We start from the raw sequence: 26,575 nt of genomic DNA on the forward strand, positions 1-26,575 counted from the left end.
TTTTTTAAAGAGTTTTAATCATAAATGAGTGCTGAATTTTGTCAAAGGCTTTTTCTGCATCTACTGAGATGATCATATGGTTTTTATCTTTCAATTTGCTAACATGGTGTATCGCATTGGTTGATTTGCATATTTAAATTAATTTATTTATTTTGATTGGAGGCTAATTACTTTAAAATATTGTAGTGGTTTTTGCCATACATTGACATGAATCAGCCATGGGTGTACATGTATCCCGCATCCTGAAACCCCCTCCTACCTCCCTCCCCATCCCATTCCTCAGGGTCATCCCAGTGCACCGGCCCTGAGCGCCCTGTCTCATGCATCAAACCTGGACTGGTGATCTATTTCATATATGATTTGCATATTTTGAAGAATCCTTGCATTCCTGGAATAAGCTCAGCTTATCATGGTGTACGAGCTTTTTGATGTGTTGCTGAATTCTGTTTGCTAAAATTTTGTTGAGGAGTTTTGCATATATGTTCATCAGTGATATTGGCCTGTAGTTTTCTTTTTTTGTGTTGTCTTTGTCTGGTTTTGGTATCAGGGTGTTGGTGGCCTCGTAGAATGAGTTTGGAAATGTTCCTTCCTCTGTAATTTTTTGAAAGAGCTTTAAAAGGATAGGGCATTAGCTCTTCTCTAAATGTTTGATAGAATTTTCCTGTGAAGTCATCTCGCCCTGGGCTTTTGTTTTAGGGGAGATTTTTGACCACAGCTTCAATTCCAGTGCTTTTAATTGGGTTGATCATAATTTCTATTTCTTCCTGCTTCAGTCTTGGAAGATTGAACTTTTCTAAGAATTTGTCCATTTCTTCCAGGTTATCCATTTTATTGCCATATCATTGTTCTTAATAGTCTCTTGCAATCCTTTTTATTCTGCGTTGTCTGTTGTAACCTCTCCTTTTCCATTTCTAATTTTGTTGATTTGATTCTTCTCTTTTTCTTTTTTTCTGATGAGTCTGACTAAAGGTTTGTCAATTTTGTTTATCTTCTCAAAGAACCAGCTTTTAGTTTTATTAATCTTTACTATTGTTTCTTTCATTTCTTTCTCATTTATTTCTGCTCAGATCATTATGATTTCTTCCCTTATACTAATTTTGGCTTTTTTTTGGTTCTTTTTTTTCCAGTTGTTTTAGGTGTAAAGTTAGGTTGTCTGTTTTTTTTTCATTTATTTTTATTAGTTGGAGGCTAATTACTTTACAGTATTGTACTGGTTTTTGCCATACATTGACATGAATCAGCCATGGATTTACATGTGTTCCCCATCCTGATCCCCCTCCCACCTCCCTCCCCATCCCATCCCTCTAGGTCTTCCCAGTGTACCAGCCCTGAGCACTTGTCTCACACATCCAACCTGGGCTGGCGATCTGCTTCACACTTGATAATATACATGTTTCAATGCTATTCTCTCAGATCATGTTTTTCTTGTTTCTTGAGGTAGGATTGTATTTCTATAAATGACCCTCTTAGAACTGCTTTTGCTGCATCCCATAGACTTTAAGTTGTTGTGTTTTCATTGTCATTTGTTTCTAGAAATATTTGATTTCCCTTTTTATTTCTTCACTAATCTGTTGGTTATTTAGAAACGTGTTGCTTAATCTCCATGTCTTTGTGTTTCTTATAGTTTTTTTTCTTGTAATTGATATCTAGTCTCATAGTGTATGGTTGGAGAAGATGCTTGATACGATTTCAATTTTCTTAAATTTACTGAGGTTTGATATGTGACCCAAGATGTTGTCTATCCTGGAGAATGCTCCATGTGCACTTGAGAAGAAAGTGTATTCTTCTGCATTTGGATGGAATGTCCTCTTGGGTATCAATGAGATCCATCTCATCTAAAGTATCATTAAAACTTGTGCTTCCTTGTTAATTTTCTATTTTGGTGATCTGTCCATTGGTGTGAGTGCAGTGTTAAAGTATCCGACTATTATTGTGTTACTGTCAATGTCTCCTTTTATGTCTGTTAGTGCTTGTCTTATATATTGAGGTGCTACTGTGTTAGGTGCATAGATATTTACAAGTGTTATGTCTTCCTCTTGGATAGATCCCTTGATCATTATGTAGTGTCCTTCCTTATCTCTTGTAGTCTTCTTTATTTTAAGGTCTATTTTGTCTGATATGAGGATTGCTACTCCAGCTTTCTTGTGCTTCCCATTTGCATGGAATATATTTTTCCATTCTCTCACTTTCAGTCTATATGTGTCTTGAGGTCTGAAGTAGGTTTGTTGTAGACAGCATATATATGGGTCTTGTTTTTGTGTCCATTCAGCCAGTCTGTGTCTTTTGGTTGGAGTATTTAGTTCTTTTACATTTAAAGTAATTATTGATATATATGTTCCTATTGCCATTTTCTTAATTGTTTGGGGTTGATTTTGTAGATCTTTTTCTTCTCTTGTATTTCTTGACTATATAAGCCCCTTTAATATTTGTTGTAAAGCTGGTTTTGTGGTACTGAATTCTCTTAACTTTTACTTGTCTGAAAAGCTTTTATTTCTCCATCAATTTTGAATGAGATCCTTGCTGGATACAGTAATCTTGGTTGTAGATTTTTCCCTTTCAATGTAAAAAGCAGAGACATTACTTTGCCAACAAAGGTCTGTCTCGTCAAAGCTATGGTTTTTCTAGCAGTTGTGTGTGGATGTGAGTGTTGGACCATAAGGAAAGCTGAGCACCAAAGAATTGATGCTTTTGAACTGTGGTGTTGGAGAAGACTCTTGAGAGTCCCTTGGACTGCAAGGAGATCCAACCAGTCCATCCTAAAGGAGATCAGTCCTAAATATTCATTGAGAGGACTGATGTTGAAGCTGAAACTCCAATACTTTGAACACCTGATACAAAGAGCTGACTCATTTGAAAAGACTCTGATGTTGGGAAAGATTGAAGGTGGGAGAAGGGGACGACAGAGGATGAGATGGTTGGATGGCATCACCAACTCAATGGACATGAGTCTGAGTAAACTCCGGGAGTTGGTGATGGACAGGGAGGCCTGGTGTACTACAGTCCATGGGGTCGCAAAGAGTCGGACACTGCACTGAACTGATACAGAGAACAAACCATACAAATACTTGGTGTGTCCACCCTGACTGGTCATCAAATATCAAACCATGTAATGCAACTGCTTACCGCAAAAGCTATGCAGAGGAACACAGTTTTAATGTTTTATTTTGATCTAGTTTTATATTTACAGAAGTTCAAAGAACTTGTGTTTTGCTCTTTTCCAGATTTACCAATTATTAATATTTTGCTGCATTTGCTTTATCATGTGTTCTTTTTTCTGAACCACTGGAGAGCACTTTGTTGACATCTTGTCTCTTTATCTAGAAATATTTCAGTGTTTATTCCCTAAGAACAAGTGCTTTCAAAATAAATTTTTATAAATTTTTATCAACACATAATGTTAACATAAAAACCATCAAAATAAATTTTAAGAAGTGCTAACTACAAAGAAAAATACTCTGCCTTCGTTTCACACAGGAGGAAAATCTGGACCTGTTTTGCTTACTGTGATATTCCCAGATCTGCCGAAGGGCCTGGCTTTTTTTTTTTTAAGAGTCATTTATTTATTTTTGGCTGCTTCAGGTCTTCATTACTGGGTGTGGGCTTTCTCTAGTTGCTGTGGTTGTGGGGGAGCTACTCTTCATTGAAGTGTGCAGGCTTCTCATTATGGCAGCGTTCTTGTTGCGGATCACAGGCTCCAGGGTTGGGCTCAGTAGTTGTGGCACATAGGCTTAGTTGCTCTGCCGCATGTGGGATCTTTTGGACCAGGGATCGAATCTGTGTCCCCTGCACTGGCAGGTAGATTCTTCGCCAACTGACCACCAGGGAAGCCCCACAGCAGGTCTTCAATAAATACTGTTAACATCTACATGTGATGTTGTGATACTACAGTAACCACATTTCTAAGCAAAGTATTTCCAAAATAAAGCAAAGACAATGACAGCATAATATTCAGTCATTTCTTTATTATTAATACCAATGATTAGTAATTAACCAGTTATAAAAGAGTAAAAGACTTCCAATGTAAAGGACTGATGGGAAATTACCTTTTTAAGATGAGACAAACAGGTTAGAATGTAAGTAAGTGGGATTTTGGTCCCCCTCTGGGCCACCTGCGGGGACCTGCTCTCTCCTCACAGGTAGCGGTTCCTGATGTATTCTCGATACATGGAGGTGTCTTCTTTCCCCAGGGGCTGCATGATACCTTGACTGGCCTGGATGTGTGCGTGGAAGATCTCTGTAGACTTTCTGTCTACTTTCGGAGGCTGAACCTCATAGATGTTGTCTTGGGAGAAAGCGGAGATGGGTGTTCTATAGAAGAGAAGGGAGGACAGAGAAACATTAAAGAAAATAAAGGACCACAGGGACCTGTGACCTCAAGAGAATTTGAGAGTCACTGACCTTGAAAAAGTGAACTTAGTAACAAGCAGTGGTAGTGACCTCTTGGCTGGCTTCCTCCCCTGCGTGGAGGACAGCACAAACAGTGCCTGCCCAGGGAGCTTTCCCCTGTGTAGGCTGGGTGGGCCCCCCTCCTCTGTTCCTGCAGCCTGGAGCACACCCATGTCTGTGTGCCCATCTGCCTCTCTCCCAGGACTCAACTTTAAGTGGGGGCTGGACAGACATTTTGCTCCCTTTCCCTGTTATCTGGTATGTACCCAGTAGTTTGTTTTTCTTACAGAAGACTTAGGAGGAATCAGTGAAGTATGGGATACTAATGTTTTCTACCTCACACATTGATGGCAGGAGTAAATGAGTTTATATCAGTAAAGTTCTCCCTTAGCCTAGTGCCTGGCACACTATTAGTGCTCAGTAAAAGTAAACTATTGTTAACAATTACCAGTGCATAATTCCTTATCTGCAATTCAGAAATCCTCAGAGCTGTAATAACCAAACATGACTTTGCCAGCAAAACCTGACCCAACTGAAACTCATCTGGCAGTACAACATGCAAGTCATCCCATTTCATGTGAATATTAATGTGTTTAGTTATCATCCTCAGATCATGCAGGGGATATTCTTATAAGGTTGCTAACACCCCCCAAATTCTGAATTCTGAAACACATCTGGCTTTAGGCTTTTTAGATGAAAAGCTGGAAATCTGTAATAGGCAGATTCCTTCCTTTCTGGGATGATTTGAAAAGCACCCAAGAACCTGTCAATTCAAAAGCATCCCTCTATTCCCGCCCCACCTAACCTGCCATAGAGCTTGAAATTTCCATCCACCCTTGGGGAAGGCACTATCTCCAAAAAAGACGTTGTCAAAGTGTAGCTGGGTGCCTGACACATCCTCAGTTCATTGCAGTGTGAACACCTGCTAGTTACTGTATCTTTGGCTGGGGGCAGGCCCTCTAGGAATGAGTCAACCACCAAATTAGGTGAGCTGCAGAGTGAGTGTGCATGGAAGGTCAAGATGAGGCCATGGGTAGGCGAGGATGGTAAGCTAGACTTTGTGAGGGACTGGGGGTACAATGACAACACACTCCACCCCTTAGCCCAGGGCTGGCCCTGCAGGGGGAAGGGATAGTTCTTCACTTCAGAGTACTAAGATAACAGAGAAAACATCTGGAGAATCCTGTCCTGCTCAGCTGGGACCTCAGCCATGCTCATGCACATCTTATCAGGGGAACAGAAAGGCATCCCAGATGCCTGGCTGTTGAGTTGGTGGGACCCTTGGAGCTGGGGCAGGAAGGCGGGATTCCCTGCAGTCAGAAGCAGAAATGAACCTCAAATGCAGCTAGGTCTGTACTTGCAATGTCAGCATTTTGTGGGACACTAGGCAGGTGCAGTGAGTGGCACACAGTCGGAGACAAGAGTTATAGTAAAGCCAAACTTGGGTCTTTCTTACTTAGGGCTTCCCTGGTGGCTCAGATGGTAAAGAGTCTACCTGCAGTGTGGGAGACCCAGGTTCGATACCTAGGTCAAGAATATCTTGGAGAAGGAAATGGCAACCCACTCCAGTATTCTTGCCTGGAAAATCCCATGAACAGAGAAGCCTGGTGAGCTACAGTTCATGGGGTCCCAAAGAGTTGGACATGACTGAGTGATTTTATTCTCTTTCTTACTCTTCTAAAAAAAGTCACGTTATCTCCCTGTACTTTGCCTTTAGAAAACTAACACATCCTGCCATGGCTGGAGACTCTGCTTTAAAAATGACTTTGAAATAAAATATAACTCAAGGCGGAATGTGCTTTCTGGAAGTCAACCTCAACTGTTTGACCTTGGGGGTAACATAGTTAAACTCAAATTTGGTAAATGGTTTATGAAATACTCCCATTTTTCCAAAGCACTATAATAATTTCACATAATCTTAGACTATATCCTTACATAAGAAATAAAAACCAAAGGATATAGCGATTTACTTAAAATTAAAAAAAATTAAAGGCCAAGGTGAAAGAATCTTGAGATGTCTGAATCTCAGTTTGAATGCCAGCTTGGCAGCAGTGCTTTTCTTCAAAATACAAGTTAGTTATTCAAACATCTGTGCTTAACATGAGGAATAATTGGGATGATTAATATGTGAACTCTTCTCAATTTTCCCTCACAAAAACATAGCAACTCCTCAGTCATTTACACAATTCAAAGCAAGATGCTAAAATCTTTTAATAGTTCATAATATTCAAGGTCAAGCCATTTTAACCTGAACCCTTTAAAAGGGGGTTCCACCCTCTTACACTGTTGGTGGGAATACTAACTAGTACAGCCGCTATGGAGAACAGTGTGGAGATTCCTTAAAAAACTGGAAATACAACTGCCATATGACCCAGCAATCCCACTGATGGGCATACACACTGAGGAAACCAGATCTGAAAGAGACACATGCACCCCAATGTTCATCACAGCACTGTTTACAATAGCCAGGACATGGAAGCAACCTAGATGCCCATCAGCAGACGACTGGATAAGGAAGCTGTGGTACATATACACCATGGAATATTACTCAGCCATTAAAAAGAATACATTTGAATCAGTTCTAATGAGACGGATGAAACTGGAGCGCATTATACAGAGTGAAGTAAGCCAGAAAGATAAAGACCAATACAGTATACTAACGCATATATATGGAATTTAGAAAGATGGTAACGATAACCCTATATGCAAAACAGAAAAAGAGACACAGATGTACAGAACAGAATTTTGGACTCTGTGAGAGAAGGCAAGGGTGGGATGTTTTGAGAGAACAGCATCGAAACATGTATATTATCTAGGGTGAAACAGATCACCAGCCCAGGCTGGATGCATGAGACAAGTGCTCGGCCCTGGTGCAGTGGGAAGACCCAGAGGGATCGGGTGGAGAGGGAGGTGGTGGGGGTGGGGATCGGGATGGGGAATACATGTAAATCCATGGCTGATTCATGTCAATGTATGACAAAAACCACTACAATATTGTAACGTAATTAGCCTACAACTAATAAAAATAAATGAAAAAAAAAAAATAAAAGGGGGTTCCATTAGTGGTTTTAGAGATTGCCATCAAAGTGCCAGCCACAGCAACACCTCCTGTACCACACCATCCACACCTGTCTAGCGTCTACACCCTCCATTGTACAGATGAGACACTTGAAGTCAATTTAAAAATGGAACTAATGGCTTCTGTTCTTTGAAGCCAGACCTTTGCCTGGAATCCTGTATACGTTAACCAAGAGCTTTCTGGCAGGCATCACACCAGAGAGGTACCATCTGGGAACTAAACCTTAATGCAAGTGAGAAAGGGAGAATCCAGGTCATTGTTTTGTCCTTCAGAAGCTCAGCCGAGTACCCGGGTGGGCAGGCTGGAGGGAGAGCAGCAGAGCTGGGTCAACCACGAATGGGGCCACAGAACAGCTGCTTCCACCCAGTGCAAGGGTTTATCAGGGGTCCTCACTCTACTCAGTAAACGGTATCACTGCCGTGTGGAATAATGAAAAACGCATTACAAAGACTCGAAATGTGAAATGTCCAACCTCAGCTTTTAATGGTATCAGACTGAGTGGCAGGTGGGTTTAGGGCTCCAGCACTACCTCAGTGTGGTTTCAAAACAATGTAGGGAGTCAGAAAACGCATCAATCAGCCCTTTTGTCTTTTTCATTCAGACAAGATTCAAAGTCTACATTAAACAATGAAACTGTAATGTCAGAATGTTTATTATTGGATTTGGGCCAGAAAGAAGCTTAAGACATACCCAACACTTTTGACATGATCAGAAAGAGGAACAGGAAGAAAGGGATTTACAAAAAACCCTTTGTTTCCTCATTGTACTCGCACATCAAGAAACCTATCCCAATGAGCTCCTCCTGGTCTTAAGGCAGTGGTTCTTCAGGTATGGTCGCCAGACCAGCGGCGTCTGTGTCACCTGGGAATGTGTTAGAAATACAAATTCTCAGGCCCTACTCCAGGCCTACTGAATCAGAAACTCCGGGGATGAGGCCCAGCAAAGGTGTTTAGTGATGGGCTCTCCAGGTGATTTTGCTACTCATTATTTTTTGGGCTCCAAAATCACTGCAGATGGTGATTGCAGCCATGAAATTAAAAGACACTTACTCCTTGGAAGGAAAGTTATGACCAACCTAGATAGCATATTGAAAAGCAGAGACATTACTTTGTCAACAAAGGTCCATCTGGTCAAGGCTATGGTTTTTCCAGTGGTCATGTATGGATGTGAGAGGTGTACCATAAAGAGGGCTGAGTGCAGAAGAATTGATGCTTTTGAACTGTGGTGTTGGAGAAGACTCTTGAGAGTCCCTTGGACTGCAAGGAGATCAAACCAGTCTTTCCTAAGGGAAATCAGTCCTGGGTGTTCATTGGAAGGACTGACATTAAAGCTGAAACTCCAGTGTTTTGGCCACCTAATGCGAAGAGCTGACTCATTTGAAAAGACCCTGATGTTGGGAAAGATTGAAGGCAGGAGGAGAAGGGGACGACAGAGGATGAGATGGTTAGATGGCATTACCGACCCAATGGACATGAGTTTGAGTAAACTCCGGGAGTTGGTGATGGACAGGGAGGCCTGGCGTGGTGTGGTTCATGGGGCCGCAAAGTGTCAGACACTACTGAGCAACTGAACTGTACTCAAAGGTTGAGAATCTTTGGTCTGAGACCAAACTGTAATCTAAAATGCTAAATAAATTCTTATTTGCGGTCAGTCAACAGCACTGAACATTTTAAAGTAGGAATTTCTTCTTAAATGATATCCTACCACCAGCCCTACATTAAGCAGGCATCATTTAACAGTTAACTGTAAAGATATAAGTAGCAATATTCCATTTCTCAATGAGGAGACACTTGATTTCCCTGTTGGCTTATGCAAGGCAAGGAGGAAACATAAAAACATCCAAGACCCTCACAAGGGGGTGCTGGCGGGCACCTTGTCTCTGAGGGCACTGGAAAGGGATGGAGGTAATCCCAATAACACTTCCAACATTATGTGCGTTAGTCTTTTTATTAGGTTAAACGGCCTTTGTTTCTGAGTGAAAAGACCAGTATTTCAACACTAAGTGATGTGGAAATTGTGAGACTATTTTCTTATTCACTCCAGTAGAGAGAGACGGCTTATTATTGTGCTTTTATAGTGGGAAAAAAAGGTTCCACGTTTCTCTCCTGTCCATTAACAGAATTATTGTTTTTGGCTTCTCCTCACAGTCCTCTTCAAATCCTAGCAGTCTTTTTGGAGACGAAATACTATTGCAAATTTGCAGGCTCATTTCTCTTATCTACAAAACCAAGGCCCATTTTCAGGGGGTCTCTGTATCTCCCCTCAAGGAATGCTGCAGTCTTAACTAGTTCATTTATGCACTGCCGAACCCACTCAATGCACCGAAGATTACGACACTTAGCCTTAACTGCTTCACCGTGGTAAAGTACCCACCTGTCAATGCAGGAGACATGGGGGTTGGGTTGGGAAGATCCCCTGGAGTAGGAAATGGCAACACACTCCAGGATTCTTGCCTGGAAAACTCCAAGGACAGAGGAGCCTGGTGGGCTACCGTCTATGGGGTAGTAAAGAGTTGGACACAACTGAGCACACACACGCACACATGAGAAACACTTTAGGCAGAAATTCATTAGACACACTAAGTGTTTTTAAAGAAGATCCTTATTGGTGCCCTTTTTTGCTCTATCTTCTTTCTTTCTAAAATATATTTATTTGGCTGCTCTGGGCCTTAGTCGTGACACACAGGATCTTCAATTTTCATTGTGGCATGTGGGATCTAGTTCCCTGACTAGGGATCGAACATAGGCTCCCTGCATTGGGAGTAGGGAGTCTTAGCCATTGGGCCACCAGGGAAGTCCTTATGCCCTTTCTTAAATACTCTGTTACTTGTTTGCTTATAATGTGACCATGTACTAAAATATCTGTATCTTATACTTGGATGTGTAACTAATGTTTGAGTCCCTTTAAAAGTTCCTATTGATGACTTTTCTAACTTAAACATATTGAGTACCCACCAATACTTTGGCCACCTGATGTAAAGAGCTGACTCATCTGAGAAGACCCTGATGCTGGGAAAGATTGAGGGCAGGAGGAGAAGGGGATGACAGAGGATGAGAGAGTTGAATGGCATCACCGACTCAATGGACGTGGGTTTGCGTGGACTCTGCAGTTGGTGATGGATAGGGAGGCCTGGCCTGCTATGGTTCATGGGGTCGCAGAGTCGGACACGACTGAGCAACTGAACTGAACTGAAGCATTTGTTGATTTGACAAGAAAATATTTAACTGGTCAGATTGAAATGTTTTCTGGATTTAGTAATGTCATGATGATTTGTGGTTGGTCATAGAAGAATTAGACAATACTTGCATAATTTCAATAATCTTATACTTGTGATACTTTTCCAACATGCTGAAATCTTATACTTTTTCTACAATGAGCATTTTGTCACACACCAAATCCATTTGGCTTTTCCAGAAAATTTAGTAATGGTTCTAAGCACATGATATATTTCCCCCCTGTTGCTACCACAAACACCAAGTTTTCCCAAATTGCTGCTTTCACATCACCAAATGGTTCTCTGTTGTTCATGACTGAGTGACAAAATTAAAAGAATATTTCAGTTGAAGAGGCCCTTATGTAAGACCCTGTCCAATGTCCAATAGCCTTACTTGCAGACAATGGCCATTAGGTCATTCATTAGGTCATTCCTCTCATTACTTTCCCGTTATCTACTTTCTGAGAGAAATCAATCATAAGGGCAGGATCAAAGTTAATCAGATGCCTTGGTCTCAGTGGAGCAAAAACCTCAGCAAATGTCTTAAGAGAATAAGAAAGCACGAATCCTTTCTTATTCACCTCTCTCTCTGCCAGCTTTATAATTTTTATTAGGAAATAACATCACTTATCATCCATCTGGCAGAGAGGGGCCTATGGCACACATTGCCTTGCAGTGATTTTCTCTCTTTCAAGCTTTTAATACTGCTCAGAGCCTTTAGCCTTCAGTTTGTGGGTACCATTCTAACATCTTTTTGTGACCATCCATTGCTTCTCTTTAGCCCCCTTATTAGGTTGCTCGATCTTGTATCTTTCCAACTAAGTACTCAAACACTGAAGTCTAGTCATGAATCTATTCTACAAAGATGATACAGTGAGAATGTGTTTGGTTCTTTGAGTTAAAAAAAAAATCAAGATACTGCTGCATGTTACTCCCATTCTGTGTACAAGTATAGACACCTAAGTCCAAAATATAGCTCTCAAACCATGCTTGTCCAATATGGTAGCCATTAGCCACATGTGGCTATTTATATTTAAATTAAATACAACTTAAAATTCCTCAGTAGCAATAACCACATTTCAAGTTCCTTAAAACCACATGCTGCTAGTGGCTACTGCACTGGACAGTAGAGTATAGAACATTTCCCTCATTATAGAAAGTTCAACTGGACTTTTCTAGAAACTCCTGTTATTTTTTTTTCCCTCGTGAATTCTGAGTATCTCTTTCTAAACACATTGCCCTAATGTCTCTGCATAACACTTATCACTATCTGTTCTTTTATTGTTTATATACTTTCAAGAATGTGAATTGTATCTCGTTTACCTCTTTATCCCCAATGCCCAGAAGAGTATCTGGCATATAGTAAACATTCAATAATTATTCCCTGAATGCATGAATGATGTCTGGTTAAGGAAGATGATTTTATCTTGAATTTCTAAATTCAGAGTCTGAATGCAGTGTGATTTGGTTTACTCTGGATGATAGGGAGGTAGGATTCCCCAACAGAAGTCTGGCAAATTGTAAGTTCCTTTCCTCAGATAACCCATAAGGTGGATAGGGGCTTTATGTCCTATCTAGGACACTGTCCACTTCCCTCAGGGGAAGTTGAGGTGCTTTCTAGTGGCACAAAATTATCAATGTTCAAGAAACAAGAGTGAGGAAGGAGGGGTGTGTTCTAATTGCCCATAAATCACCCATTTATGTTACTTATTGCATGCTAAGTCACTTCAGTAGCGTCCGACTCTTTGCAACTCTATGGACTGTAGCCCACCAGGCTCCTCTGTCAGTGGGATTCTCCAGGCAAGAATACTGGAGTGGGTTGCCATGCCATCCTCCATCAGGGATCCCATCAGGGATCGTCTTGAGCCAGGGATTGAACCTGCATCTCTTAAGTCTCCTGCATTGGCAGGCGGATTGTTTACCACTAATGCCACCTGGGACACCCGTAACAATGACTTAGAGAGATTAACAAATTCACTAAATGGGCTGAAATCAAGAGGAGTGCATCAATCTTCAAACCACTTGTAATAAAACAAAAGGCAAAAGATGTCCCTATATCCTTGGGAGGCAGGCTCTGCCTGTGAAATTCACTTGTAAATACCCTGTCAAGCCACGTTCAGCGTTGGAGGTATGGGTAAGCACATTTGCTGCCTTCCCCTCCACAGGCTTCCCTGGTGGCTCAGATGGTAAAGACTCTGCCTGCAATGCAGGAGACCTGGGTTCAATCCCTGGGTTGGGAAGATCCCCTGGCGAAGGGAATGGCTGCCTACTCCAGTATCCTAGCCTGGAGAATTCCATAGACAGAGGAACCTGGCACGTTACAGTCCATGGGGTCACAAAGAGTCGACTGAGCGACTGACCCCAAGGGCATTTTCATGCATCTTTGGGTAGACATACAAGAAATCACAAAGTTAAGGCCACAGGCTTGAGGGGCAAGCAGTTATCTATGCATTAGGACATGAAACCATGTTATTAACTGCTGGTAACATTCTAAACATCATCAAGGTAAAAATTAAAAAGAAATTATTTCTTGACAACATCTCACACACACAAAATGCTATGAACCTAATGCATGACTTCCCCAAAGTCCAATTAAATTTTCAGTCTCATTATGCCATTGAGAGTTGGCATGAACATGATACAGAATAGTGTACAAATCTGGTTCCTTCAAATCCAAACACATTCCAAACCCTTTTAACAGCTGCTATTATAATGGATGACTGGACTGTCCTCCAGCAGGGACACTGGAAGGGATGTTAGAAATTTCACAAGCAGGTTAAAATGCATTAAAGCAAAGATCACAATAATGCCAGTCCCTAAACAACCCACCATTAGAAGAAGCAAGAGGCATGATGAGAAGGAAGTGAAGAATATAATCTGTGATGATGAAACATAAAATGTACAACCTTGCAGACCCAGGGAGCAGGCAGCACTGTCTGTATAAAAGGCCCTTCAAAGGCTCAGCAGTAAGGAATCTCAACTCCTTAGATAGACTAGGTCTTTGTAGATTTTGATAGGAGAGGAGTAGGTGCCATTGGGTATGGAGTGTGAGGACAGCAAAACTACTGTGTCTAACACTTCTCTGCCTTCAATGTGTCAGGGAGGCGTGTCAGTGACAGGCCAGCCAGAAAAGCACTGCAGTCTCACCAAAGTTAGGATTTTATGCCTAAGCCTAAAAGCCACATCAACAAAAGAGAAAAGTTGTTTATAGGTCAAAGTACACAGGGACCTTAATATATCAGAGAAATTCATGCATCTGAATGTCTAAGGCTGCTAAACTCTTTTAAGGTACTGTTGATTTCATCAAATCACTAGGTGAAAAAAAATCATATAGTGTGTACACAGACACATATATGCTATGTATATAGATATATTTGATAAATAATATTTATATGTAACATTTATGCTTATGTATATTAATATATACATATGTTTTCCTTAAACATAATGCTGAGGAAAGGGCTATGTGTGTGTATATATATATTTCAACACTCCCCACTCATACTTCAGATGAGTCCATGGGACCTCATTTTTACAATGGCCATTCCACTGTGCAGACACTGGAACAAAAGTATAGTTGATGAGTATTTAGGGTGCTGTGCTCAGTCACTCCATCATGTCCAGCTCTTTGTGACCCCGGGGACTGTAGCACGCCAGGTTCCTCTGTCCATGGGATTATCCCAGGAACAATACTGGAGTGGGCTGCCATTTCCTCCTCCAGAGGATCTTCCTGCCCCCGGGATCGAACCCACATCTACTGTGGCTCCTGTATTGGCAGGCAGACTCTTTACCACTGCGCCACCTGGGGAGGCCCCTAGATAATGTATAACACTTATTCTTTCTTTGAATTGGAACATCTTGCTTTTAAAATGTGACTTTCTATTTTACACTGCTATACATAAGGGCCTTAGAGGCTGTTACAAGCTTGTGAGAGTGAAGTTTTCGGTTGAAATGCCATTATATCACTGCCACACATGCATGTTAAAAAAAAAAAGAACAAGGTTTATCCAATATTTATCATGAAAAACTGCTGTGCTTTAAATCTATCAATGCTTTTCACCTTTTTATTGTAAATAGGACATACAATAGAAAGCCACACAAAACAAACACATAGAATTATTAGAAGGTAAACATAAGTTGGGTCAAGAAGCAGAAATTTCGGCAGCTGACCCAGAAACCCCTTCCATGTGCTCCATCCTCATCACAACACCCTCTCTCCCCTTATAAGGAGCCATCAACCTGACTTCTACAGTTTTCACTTCTTTGCACTTTAAAAAGATTTTTTTCATTCACATGTGCATGCCTAGACTATAGTTTAATCTTGCACGAGTAGCCTTTTCATCTACAGATTCTCCCACCTTTCTTTTCCTTAACAACTTATCTGTCAAAGAAACCAGGTTGTAGAATTCCTCTCAGTCTGGGTTTCTAGGTTTTACTGATGGCATATTCATGATGCAGTTCGAAAATGTTCCTCTGTTCTTTGTATTTCCTGCATGTCAGCAACTGGACCCAGAGGCCTGGTGAGATTTACAATTGCTATGGTGAACACACCGGAGATAGAGTGCTGTGTCATCAGAAGGGCCGCAGTGTCTAGCTGTTTCTTTATGACTTCCACAATCACTGATGTGCTATGCCTAGATCAACTCATCACACTTAAAAAAAAAAATGTATTTATTTATTTGGCTATGCCCGGTCTTATTTGCAGCATGTGGGATCTAGTTTCCTGACCAAGGATTGAACCCAGGCCCCCTGCACTGGGAGTGTGGAGTGCCAGTGGATCACGAAGGAAGTCATATGCTTGATTCTTTCACTTTATTTGCCCACTTTCCAGATAATGAAATAGTTCCTTATTATCCTTATAAGGTGACCATATTTTTAAAAAACTAATCATAAGCTCATGGATTTAAACATATTTGAGTTCCATTCTATTGCAATTACTATTCTTTTTGAAGTTCAAATGGTCCCATCTTTGTCCAGGGAGCCAGCATCACTAGAGTATCATAGCGCATATCACTAGCCCAGGAAGAGATCAAAATTCAAAATTCGAAGCACAGTTTTCTGTTGAATGCATATCACTTTCACACCGTCGTAAAGTCAAAAAATTAACCATTGTAAGTCGGAGACCATCTGCACTCCATTTTTTTTTTTTCTGACATAAAGCGTTGCATTTTAAAAGCCTGAGAATAATCCAATTTTCTTTCCCTTAAAAGACACTTTGTCTTTTAGATGTCTAAAGGAACTTTTCCCTCTAAAGTCCAGTTAACTTACTGCATGGTACTATTTTGGGTCAGTATTCTCAGGTATTTGTTGTGCTCTTTTAGTGAGTAGTTTTCAACTTCAGGAAAAAAGTTTTTTGCCATTATTGTTGTTAGGATTTTTTTCCGTTCCCTTGCTTTGTTTTTCTTCATCAAGGCTCCTCCTGTCCATGCTAAATCTTCCTTGCCTATTGCCTATATGTGATATTTTCTCTTAAATCTTTTTAGTATCTTTCCTTATTATTTTATTTTTGGCTGTGGCGGGTGTTCGCTGCTGCAGGCTTTTCTCCGGCTGCGGCGAGCGGGGGCTCCTCTCCAGTCTTGGTGCGTGGGCTTCTCATTGCAGTGGTTTCTCTTGATGCACAGCAGGGCCTCAGGGCATGAGGGCGTCAACAGCTGTGGCATGTGGGCTCAGTAGGTGCGGTTCCTGGGCTCTAGGGGACAGGCTCAACAGCTGTGGCACACAGGCCTAGCTGCATGTGGAATCTTCCCAGACCAGGGATTAAACTCGTGTCTCCTGCATTGGTAGGCAGATTCTTAGCCACTGTGCCACCCAGGGAGCTCCTCTCATTTCTTTTTGAATTTTAGAGTTTTATATTTTAAGCTCATTTTGAAACACTATGCTTCAGTGTTTCCTTTTTTAAAATAAAATTTTCTTTTTATTTATTTTTTAACATTGAAAGCATTTTGTATTGGGGTATAGCCAATTAATAATGTTGTGATAGTTTCAGGTGAATAGTGAAGGGACTCAGCCATACATATACATGTATCCATTCTCCCCCAAACCCCCTTCCATCCAGGCTGGTACATAACATTGAGTAGAGTTCCATGTGCTATACACTAGGTCCTTGTTGGTTATCCATTTTAAATATAGCAGTGTGCACATGACCTTTCCAAAGTCCTTAACTATCCCTTCCCCCTGGCATCCATGAGTTCGTTTTCTAAGTCTGTGAGTTTCTTTCTTTTTTCAAAGTAAGTTCATTTGTATCATTTCCTTTTAGATTCCACATATAAGGGTTGTCATATTTCTTCTCCTTGCTCAGTATGACACGCTCTTGATCCGCCCATGTTGCTGCAAATGGCCTTAATTCATTCTTGTTGACGACTGAGTAATATTCCATTGTGTTTTTATATACACAAGCACACACACATACATGACTTCTTTATCCATTTCTCTGTTGATGGACATTTAGGTTGTTCCCATGTCTTGGCCATTGTAAATAGTGCTGCAATGAAAACTGGGGTGTATGTATCTTTTCGGGTCATGTTTTTCTCTAGATATATGCCCAGGAGTGGGACTGCAGGCTCATATGGTAGTTCTATTTTTAGTTTTTTAAGGAACCTCCATACTGTTCTCCATAGTGGCTGTACCAGTTTACATTCCCACCAACAATTATGCTTCAGTTTTTACCTCTTCCATCAAGTTGTCTTTCCAGCATGCTTTCACCAGAGGGATGTTATTCTGCTCCATGTTCTTTCATCTCCCTAATAACTTTTTATGAGCTTGGAAGTTGATACTTTTCTGTTGCTCATTATGCAAAATTAGCTTTTCTGAATAGTTAGAAGGAAGTGCAGTTAAAGAAAATTTCACTAACTTGACGGAACTCCCTCTTTGGTTATCACCGTGAAGTGTTTAAAACCATGGCCTCTTGCTTTCTGATATTCCCTGTTGTCATTTAATCGTTAAGTCATGTGGACTCTGCGACCCCATGAATTGTAGCCCACCAGGCTCCTCTGTCCATGGGATTTCCCAGGCAAGACTACAGGAGTGGGTTGCCATTTTCTGTATCTCTTCCTTTTCCCCACTTTTATCTGGACTTCCTCTTTCCCTCATGTCTCCTGGCACTGTTGTGCTCAATTCTGACTCCACCGGCAGCATTTTCTCTTCAGACGGCGCCCTGGCCTGGAAGAGGACTTTGGTTTTAGGGTTCAGGAGTTCATGTGGCCCAGACTGCCTGAGTTCCTTTCAGAAGCCACCAAGAACCCTGGTATTCATCTGGCACTGAATTGGGTAAAACCCCTCCCAGATGCTACTGTCTTTTTCCCAGAACTGATTAGGCACATCTATCTTTAAAGTCTATTTTTCACCCATCCCCAAAGCTAGTCCCTAAATGGGACATTCTGCTGCCTCATGGTCATACTGTCTTTGCTGCTGAAGTAGGCGTTGCCTTACCCAGGGCTTTTCTCAGAGAATCTATCAGAGACAGCTGAAAACTGCAGGGCCCAGATGTGGCTGCTCTCTTAGCGATGCAGAGACTGGGGGGAAGTGGAGAGAACATGGTAGAGCCTATAACCTTGTGGTTTATCTGCATTTAGCTAATCAAGCATTATTACCTCAGTGGCAGCAGAAAAAAGTACAAGAAGAGATAGGAAAATTTAAAAAAAGAGAGAGAATGTCTATCAGCTTTACTTTTATTGCAGCTAATGCAAGATGGCTAGGATTTGGGTCATGGACTTAACAGAATAAGGGAGCCCTTCCGCTGGCTACCCAAAGACCTCACTCTATCATGCAAGCAGGTGCTTTCACCATTCTTGCCTACTGGAATTTGATGACTGCTAATACAAATGACAATTGTATGTTTCCATTTTCTCCCTTTCTGGAGACCTTCCATTTTCCTTTGCCTCCAGTGTACATTGAGAGCAGACAGGCCATCTTTTAACTTACAGGTCACTAGGTCACAAGCAGCCTTGTCTGGACTTGATAAGGAGAGCTGCACAAAACCCAGATATCCTGGACTTTGAGTGGGATGCAGTGATGAATGGAGGAGGGAGCTGGTTCTACTTATAGCAAGAGGAATGTGTATGGATAATGAGAGGGGCAGACTGTGACAGATAACATAAATTCGATTCCTCAGTATCCATTTGAATTTCCTATCCTACATGCAGAGGTTGAAAAACAAACAAACAAAAAATAACATCTCAGACACCCTTGCAATCAAGGTTCAAAATGTGATTTAGATTCTAATCACCACTTACACTCACAGGAGTCTGATTTGGAATAGAGTCATACGGGAAGAAGCAATATGTAGGGTATTTATTTTGCAGACTGTGGCAAAGGTAACATGCTCTTGAGCTGGCCACCACAGTGGCAGCTTCCTGATTTTAGCTGAAGTGGCTGGTTTGCAGCCAGCAGCCGCTGGGATTCCTTCCTGACCTAGGCAGATGCAGCAGCCACGCTGCGGATTTGCCATGTGGTTTGGGGAATCATTCCTGGCAGCCTGGTCTACAGTCTGTCTCTTTAGCCCTCCAGGGATTCTGAAAGCCACTGAAAATCCTATGAAAATCACTTTTTGTTTAGTCTACCTAGAGTGGATTATGTTTTCTGCTACTAAACTCTGACCCACATAGCCTGCCAATGCACAAAGCAGAGGCAGCTCCAGCTCTCTTGCTTTACCCAGGTGCCTAGGTAACCCCATTTCTGGATGCTTCTAGCAACAAAGGGGATAATTCTTGCAGTCGGGCACGTGTTTTTGCTGCCCTAGGAGACAGGAGGGACAGTCTGCCACAAGCACATACATGAGTGGCGATGGTGGTGCTTTTGATGTCTGGGCCATAGCTGTTGGTATTTTTATTGGTATAGGAGAATGATACTCTTCTACATTCTCTCTGAGAACTGTAAAATTAAAATGTTTGTATTTTTTATTTTTAAATTAATTTCTATTAGAATGCAGTTGCTTTACAACATGGTGTTAGTTTCTACTGCACAGCAAAGTGAGTCAGCTATATGTCTACATCTATCCCCTCTTTTTTTTTTCTTCCATTTAGGGCATCACAGAGCACTGAATAGAGTCCCCTGAGCTATACAGTAGGCTCTCACTAGTTACCTATTTTATAGATAGTATCAGTGGTGTATACATGTCAATCCCAACAGTGTATACCTGTCAATCCCAATCTCCCAATTCATCCCACCCCCACTATGCCCCCTTGGTGTCCATATGTTTGTTCTCTACATCTGTGTCTCTATTTCTGCTTTGCAAATAAGATTGTTTTGTGTTTTTTAAAAGGACTTTTGGCTTTAGACAAACAAAGTAAGATGATTTGGGGGGGTAAAGTGCTTCCAATTCAGGACACAATTTATAAATTGTAGGATTTTCCCCCCATTTTGTAGGATATATTATCTGTCCTAGAATAAAAAGAAATGTTGTTTTTCCTCTGTTTCAGGCGTGTCTATGATTACAGACATGAGGGGCGCACCCAGAGATAGGTGGCTGCACGGTTTTGTAGTCTCTGTAGGTTTTTGTAGACCTGAACATTTTCAGCTGTTGTTTAATGAGAGCACTCTTGGCTTTGAGCCACTGGCAACAGGGACTGGTTACCGTGCAGAGCACTGGGTCTGCTCTGCCAGTAAAGGCTGCACATCAGACCCGTAACAGCTGTCCTCAAAGGGCAAAGAATACAACTGCCCCTCCCAGAGGCATCCTTCCTCCCTGCCTGTAAGCAGGCCCTCGGGGCAACTGGTCATCTATGAGACCCTTCCGGGGTGACCTTTGGGAGCAGTCTGTCCCTTCTGCCCTTAAATTTCCTGGAACAGCAGCAGCCCTGGGCTGTCACTCCTGGAAACGCAGACCAACGGGCTGCAATAATGGCCCTGTGTCTCACCTCCCACATGGAAGTGATGACCTGATTTATATCCTTCATGCCTATTTGAATACTTTCATCTTTTCCTGATGATTTACAGAGTGCTATCACTGAGTCTGCCACATCACACCATTACATCCCCCTGTAAACTGCATCTTTTTTCCTAACACTTTTTATTGTAGAACCTCTTCAGATTTACAGAATTCTGTACAGAGTTCCTACATACCCCACACATACCCCAGTATTCCCTATTAGTGATGTCTTCCATTAGGATGGTATGGGCTGCTGTCCTGGGCTTAGTTGCTCAGTTGTGTCTGACTCTTTGTGACCCCATGGACTGTAGGCCCACCAGGCTCCTCTGTCCATGGGGATTCTCCAGGCAAGAATATTAAGAGTGGGTTGCCACGCCCTCCCCAGGGGATCTTCCTAACCTAGGGATTGAACCCAGGTCTCCTGCATTGTGGGCAGATTCTTTACCCCTCCCCGAGCCACCAGCGAAGCCCAAGAATAATGGAGTGGGTAGCCAATCCCTTCTCCAGGGGATCTTCCCGACCCAGGAATCAACCTGGGGTCTGCTGCATTGCAGGTGGATTCTTTACCAGCTGAACTACCAGGGAAGCCCCTAGGATGGTATATTACTTGCAAATAATGAACTGATGTTGACATTTATTACTACCTAAAATCCACACTTCACTTTAACCCAAAGTCCTTTTTCTGTTTCAAGACTTCATCCAGGATACACTGTATTTAGGTGTCATCTCCCCTTAGGGTCCTCGTGGCAGTGACAATAGACTGTCCTTGTTTCTGATGACCTTGACAATTTTGAACAGCATTTAACCTGCATCTTTTCAGAGTTATCCTTCACTTTAGTAACAATAAGAATCAGAGAAAACTGATTTTTGGAAGGAGTTATCAGTAGGATCAAGAGCCCTCGAACCAAATCCTACCTGTCCTGAGTTTTCAGAAAGCGCATGTGGTTTTATCTCTATCAATGTCCCTCTGTGATGGAGGGCTGGGTGCAGGCCCAGTGGATATTCAGACAGCTGCTGCAGGAGCCGGAAGAGTTGGTGGAGTGAGGGGTTCCACAACCTGGCTGATCATTACAGTCAGTGGAGAGTGTTGTAAAGCACAGATGCCCAGGCCTTAGCCCAGGTGTACTGAATCAGAATCTCCAGCCATAGGGTCTGGAATTCTATATTTTGTATTGCTTAAAAAATAATAATCTTGCAAATTATGTTTTTAATATAGAAAATTATAAAAAACATGGGCCATAATCCTATGAATATACATAGAAGTATAAATGTAGAAAATGTAAAGAGGAACCAAAAGTCTAAAATGAAAAATGAAAGCCTCCCTATAATCTATATAACTTTTTTAAGGACGCTTCAGTTTCTCCCTGTTTTTAGTGCTATCTTTTGTTTGCTTGAGATTTGTATTTCTGCAAGCTTCCAAGGTATTCTGGTCTAACCAGAAATTTGGAACCCACTACAGATGAGATTTCACAATTCACCTGGCCAGGGGTGGGGTGGGGAGAGAATGTTCCTTTCAGTGCTGACATCCATTATAAAATCACAGAGGCCTACGCTTCCCCTTTCCCTCCCTGAACAAGTCAGCCCTAAAGCCATCAGTTGGGGCAGAGCAAGGGGACGCAGCCTGCGATAGCCTGTCAGAGCCCAACTGGATGGCGTCCTACAGAGGACAGATCCCGTATGGGGAGCTCAGGCCTGAGTGCGTGAGGCCGGCATCCGCGGGTAGAGGCAGGCTGAACAGGGACCAGTGGGTGTGAGTATCCGTGTGGAGGGGTGGCCTGGGGCCCAAGAGGATAAAGAAGGCATTCGTGAGGGTGGTGTCTCTGAGAAGGGAGTCAGTGCCTGAACAGACGGCGTCTTTGCCTTCCCTGGTGGCTCAGATGGTAAAGACTCTGCCTGCAATGTGGGAGACCCGGGTTCGATTCCTGGGTTGGGAAGATCCCCTGGAGAAGGAAATGGCAACCCACTCCAGTATTCTTGCCTGGGAAATCCCATGGACAGAGGAGCCTGGCGGTCTACAGTCCATGGGGTCACAAAGAGTCTGACACGACTGAGCGACTAATACTTTGTGGGGGAAGGGGTGGATGCAGTGGTGACGGGAGGCTGGTTATACACGTGGGAATGAATTAAAGAAATATAATAAGGGCAATGGGAACCATGTTTCTTCTCACTGTTGGACAAGGAGGTCACTAATATGCAAAGGGAGAAGGACCGAATAAACCCAGAAAGAAAGTGAACTCCCCATGGACTATATAGTCCATGGAATTCTCTAGGCCAGAATACTGGAGTGGGTAGCCTTTCCCTTCTCCAGGGGATCTTCCCAACCCAGGGACTGAACCCAGGTCTCCCACATTGCAGGCAGATTCTTTACCAGCTGAGTCATAGGGGAAGCCCAATAATACTGGAGTGGGTAGCCTATCCCTTCTCCAGGGTATTTTCCCGACCCAGGAATCGAACCAGGGCCTCCTGCATTGCAGGCAGATTCTTTAACAACTGAGCTATGAAGGAAGCCCCAGAGTACCCTACAATTAAGAGACACCAGTATGAACTTGTGGATTTAAAGACATAAATCTATATTTATATTATACTTACAAATATATTATACTTACATTTATGTTATAGAGTATATAAAATATATGTGGTATATATTTGTAGATACATATGTGTATGTTTGCATGGTTGTATATATTTACATATATGAATATATTTAAATGTATATATGTCCTTTAAGTGGGCTTGGGAGCAATAATATTCCATTGGTAGTAGGTACACCCAGTGCCCACTCCTTGGCTATAATACCGTTATCCACTAAAAAGAACCAGAGGTCCTTGGAGAAATGACTGATTTCAGGGCTGGGGCAGGCAGAGAACATGATGAGTTTAGAACATCTTGTGCCAGAAATCAAAGACATACTTAAAGAATGATGAGGACATGTCCAGAGAACACAGAAGCCAGGCTGAAAGGACTCAGGTGAAATTTGAAACAGTTTGAACATTAAAACAAATAATGACAGTAACACACTATATCCCATCCAATAAGACAGAAATCCAAGACCTCATACTGAGGACAATAAATGAAACTTTGAAGGAATATTTACATCATTTCAAAGCATCTCCCACAAAATATTCATTAATTAAAAGAGAGGGGAAAAAAGAGCAACTTCACAATGGAAAATCCCAGAAGATTCTACTTTAATCAAGGGACTAAAATAAAGATGACTAGCACTGAGAAGCACCCACCATCACTTCTATGATATTCCTGCCTGTATGCATTATGTACCCAGAGCCAACAAACATTTATTTTGTCACAGTTACTGGGGTCAGAAATCTGAGAGTGGCTTCATTGCCATTGGTGACTCTGGTTTTAGGTCTATTATAAGGTAAAAGTCCAGCTGTCAAGTGATAGACATCTTGGGGTTTAACCAGGGCTGAAGAATCCACTTCCATGCTCACTCACATGGCTGGCAGGCCTCAGTTTCTCCTGGCTATTGGCTAGACGCTTCAGTTCCTTGCCATCTGGGCCTACATGTAGGGCTGCTCACATGACGTTTGCTTGCCCCAGAAGAAGTGATCCAAGAAATCACTTCTATAACCTAGCCACTTTGGCTCTATGCTCTTCCTACAAAGACCTACTCTGGTACCATGTGAAAGGAGACTCATGAGGGTTTGAATGATAGGCATGCGTGTACTAGGTTGTTTCAGTCATGTCCAATTTTTAGTGACCCCTCTGTCCATGGGATTCTCCAGGCAAGAATACTGGAGTGGGTTGCCATGCCCTCCTCCAGGGGACCTTCCTGAACCAGGGATCAAACCCGCGTCTCTTATGTCTCCTGCACAGGCAGGCAGGTTTTTTACTGTTAGTGCCACCTGGAAAATCCTTGAATAACAGGAAGTGGGGCCAATTTGAAGGCTGGCTATCAAATTGCCAAAAATAATCATGACAAACTCTCAGATATGGAGCTGTTCTACAAAATCACTGATCTATATTTCTTCAGAGTGTCAAGGTCATAAAAATCAAGGAAGAGACTGGGGAACTGTTCCAGAATGAAGGAGACTAAAGAGACACAACTACCAACTGCAATGTGAAATGCTGGATTAGTTCCCTTTGAGATTAAGGACATTGGAGGACACTAGCAAAAGTTTGCATGGGGTTGAAGGATTAGCTGGCAGCAATGCATTAATGTTAACTTCCTGATTTTACTAGATTGTACTATTATTTTATAGAAGAATGTTATTTATAGAAAACACCCATTCAAACATTAGGGAGAGATAGGAAATCAGGTTTGTAACTTACTCTCAAAAGGTTTGGGGCAGGGAGGGAAGTATTCTTTATCTTTTTACTGCAACTCTGAGATAAGTTTGAGATTGTTTCCAAATTTAAAATGTATATACACTTTTTGCCCTTGGCTCTGAGGAACCTCAGGCAGCCACCCTCATGGGCACATGCCCAGGTGCTGTTCCTGCCCTGGGCTCCCTCCCTCGCCTTTTACGTCTCAGCTGCCAACATCTTGGAAGGCTGAATATTCCCCAGGTACTTCAGTTGTTCCTTATGTGAAGTTCAGAAGCCCCACCCTTATGGTTGCCATCCTATGTGAGTGATGATCCAGTAAAATTTTTGAAGAATGAATCAGGATTTTCATGACTAAGTGTTAGAGAAGACAGCCTTTTCTTCTCAGTTTCTACTTTTTGTGGCCTGAAGTTGAGATCAAACCCTGAGCCTTTGGAGTGAGATCACTGATTCCAAGACCCTAAACTACCAGAGAACTAACTCTAGGGAATAACAAATAGTGAGAACTCACACAAAGGAAACCACTTGAATACAAGACCCAGCAACACCCAACCACCAGCAGCACCCGCTGCAGAATCCTCATCTAAACAAAACATAATACAAACCCAATCATTAGCAGACAGGATTACCACTTCACTCAGCCTTGCCCATCAGAGGAAAAACAAACAAAAAGAAAAACAAGAAAAACTCAACACAAATCTCACCCTATATGAAGCTTACCAAAACCACTGGACTAACCTTAGGAGGGAAGAAACAAAAAGGAAGAATGAATTCAACCTTGATGCCTGGGAAAAGGAGACCTCAAACACAGTAAGTTAAAAAAAAAAATAATAATGAACAGGCAGAGAAATACCACACAAAAGAAGGAACAAACTAGAAACACAGAAGTCCAAATAAATGAAGAGGTAATAGGCAAACTACCTGAAAAAGAATTCAGAATAATGATAGTAAAGATGATCAAAAACCTTGAAAACAGAATGGAGAAAATGTAAGAATCAATTAACAAAGACCTAGAAGAATTAAAGAATAAGCATACACAGACAGACAACACAATTATTGAAATTAAAAATACTCTAGAAGGAATCAATAGCAGAATATCTGAAGCAGAACGAATCAGTGAGTTGGAAGATAAAATGGTGGAAATAACTTCTGAAGAGCAGAATAAAGTAAAAACAATGAAAAGGACTGAGGATAGTCTCAGAGACCTCTGGGACAATATCAAACATACCAACATTCAAATTATAGGGGTCCCAGACGAAGAAGAGAAAAAGAAAGGGTATGAGAAAAATTTTGAAGAGATTATAGTTGAAAATTTCCCCAACATGGAAAAGGAAATAGTCAATCAAGTTCAAGAAGTGCAAAGAGTCCCATACAGGACAAACTCAAGGAGAAACACGCCAACACACATACTAATTAAACTAACAAAAACTAAACACAAAGAAAGAATATTAAAAGCAGTAAGGGAAAAGCAACAAGTAACATACAAGGGAAGCCCCATACATTTAACAGCTGATCTTTCAGCAGAAACCCTGCAGGCCAGAAGGGAATGGCAGGATATATTTAAAGTACTGAAAGGGAAAAATCTACAACCAAGATTACTGTGCCTGGCAAGGATCCCATTCAAAGTTGATGGAGAAATCAAAAGCTTTTCCGACAAGTAAAAGTTAAGAGAATTCAGTACCACAAAACCAGCTTTACAACAAATGTTAAAGGGACTTATATAGTCAAGAAACACAAGAGAAGAAAA

The 26,575-nt window shown here is 41.8% G+C and overlaps 1 protein-coding gene across 1 annotated transcript in view; it reads right to left on the minus strand.

The window, feature by feature from the left end:
- Positions 1-3,947: 3,947 nt before the first annotated feature.
- The window catches only part of FIG4 (FIG4 phosphoinositide 5-phosphatase), a 174,623-nt gene continuing 151,995 nt past the window's right edge, over positions 3,948-26,575 (minus strand). Inside the window, exon 23 of the mRNA XM_043890083.1 lies at positions 3,948-4,308. Coding sequence (XP_043746018.1) covers positions 4,131-4,308 — 178 coding nt within the window. The 3' untranslated portion in view covers positions 3,948-4,130. The remainder of the gene's footprint in view (positions 4,309-26,575) is intronic.

This window comes from Cervus elaphus, chromosome 28 (assembly GCF_910594005.1).
Source record: "Cervus elaphus chromosome 28, mCerEla1.1, whole genome shotgun sequence".
Taxonomy (NCBI): Eukaryota; Metazoa; Chordata; class Mammalia; order Artiodactyla; family Cervidae; genus Cervus; species Cervus elaphus.